The 1,181-nt window shown below is 35.6% G+C and overlaps 1 protein-coding gene across 1 annotated transcript in view; it reads left to right on the plus strand.

Moving 5' to 3' along the window:
* Positions 1 to 708: 708 nt before the first annotated feature.
* LOC107579359 (endophilin-A3-like) overlaps positions 709 to 1,181 on the plus strand; it is a gene marked incomplete at its 3' end in the record, with an annotated part of 3,933 nt that continues 3,460 nt past the window's right edge. The window contains exon 1 of the mRNA XM_016265193.1: positions 709 to 902. Within this exon, the coding sequence (XP_016120679.1) occupies positions 858 to 902 (45 nt within the window). The remainder of the gene's footprint in view (positions 903 to 1,181) is intronic.

Consider the following 1,181-nt stretch of genomic DNA (forward strand, 5'->3'; position numbering starts at 1 on the left):
AGAAATCTTTTGTAACATTATAAACATCTTTACTGTCACTTTTGAACAATTTAAAGCATCCTTGCTGATGGCTGCTGAAAATTCAGCTTGGCCATCACAGGAATAAAATACATTTAAAAAATATATTTAAATAGAAAATATTTATTTAAAACTATAAATTTCACAGTATTACTGTTTCAGCTGTATTTTTTTATTAAATAAATGCAGCCTTGATGAGCATAAGCATTTTTTTTTTTTTTAAATCTTAATGACTTTTGACTGGTAGTGTATGATATAAATTTATTTAATAAAAAATTGTGGACAAAAATTGTTTTTGTACATTATCATTTATGCTGTTTAAATATCGATTTTTTTTGTTTGTTTCATACTTTTTCACAGATTAAATTTAGCTTAAAATGCCATTATGTGCTGTTTAATGCAATGTTCCATTGTGACAACTTACCCCATACTTTGTGACAACATGCCCCACAATTGGTCAATTTGTATTAGGCTAAATAAACTGTATCTTTATATATACACAATATACACAAATTTACTTTTTTAAAAATTCACTGAAGTAAAAAGCTTGACAACCAGCCCTGGCCTTTCCATAGCCTGGTTACTTATGGAAACTTTAAGAATTTAATTCTTTATGTAGGCTAAGGTTGCCCTATATCTGCCCTATATCTTGAGTGACCTCTAGGACCGTCATAGCTGCAGGATCTCAGCACAGCCCCACCAATCAAATCTGGGCAATGTCCCAAGGTGCAAAATATTGCGACGGACGGAAGAGGGTGGAGAGCAATGTGGACTCGCGGGCAGAGATAACCATCCCGACACGTTTGTTCATGTGAAACAACGGACGGACGCGGATAAGAATGTCAGTGGCCGGACTGAAGAAACAGTTTCACAAAGCAAGTCAGGTAATACGAAGCTTTTGTGCGACGATGCAAACAAGATTTATTTCAGTGATCGAGTCATTTCTTTAAAACGATAGCCTACTAACTCTATATGCACGAAACTGCGCTTTAAATCGCGCTTTTAAAGAGTTGTGATACTTTTGTGACATACTGCGTTTGTTGGCTGAGTGGATGTTGTAATGGCAATGTGCGGATTCGTGATGAACTGTTCTTTTGAATCGGATCTTTTCAGTGAATCAGTTGAACCAAACCAGTCTGAACGAGTCGGACTGAATCGGTCCG

The sequence above is a fragment of the Sinocyclocheilus grahami genome, unplaced genomic scaffold (assembly GCF_001515645.1).
Source record: "Sinocyclocheilus grahami isolate Dianchi unplaced genomic scaffold, SAMN03320097.WGS_v1.1 scaffold16831.1, whole genome shotgun sequence".
In the NCBI taxonomy this organism is placed as follows: domain Eukaryota; kingdom Metazoa; phylum Chordata; class Actinopteri; order Cypriniformes; family Cyprinidae; genus Sinocyclocheilus; species Sinocyclocheilus grahami.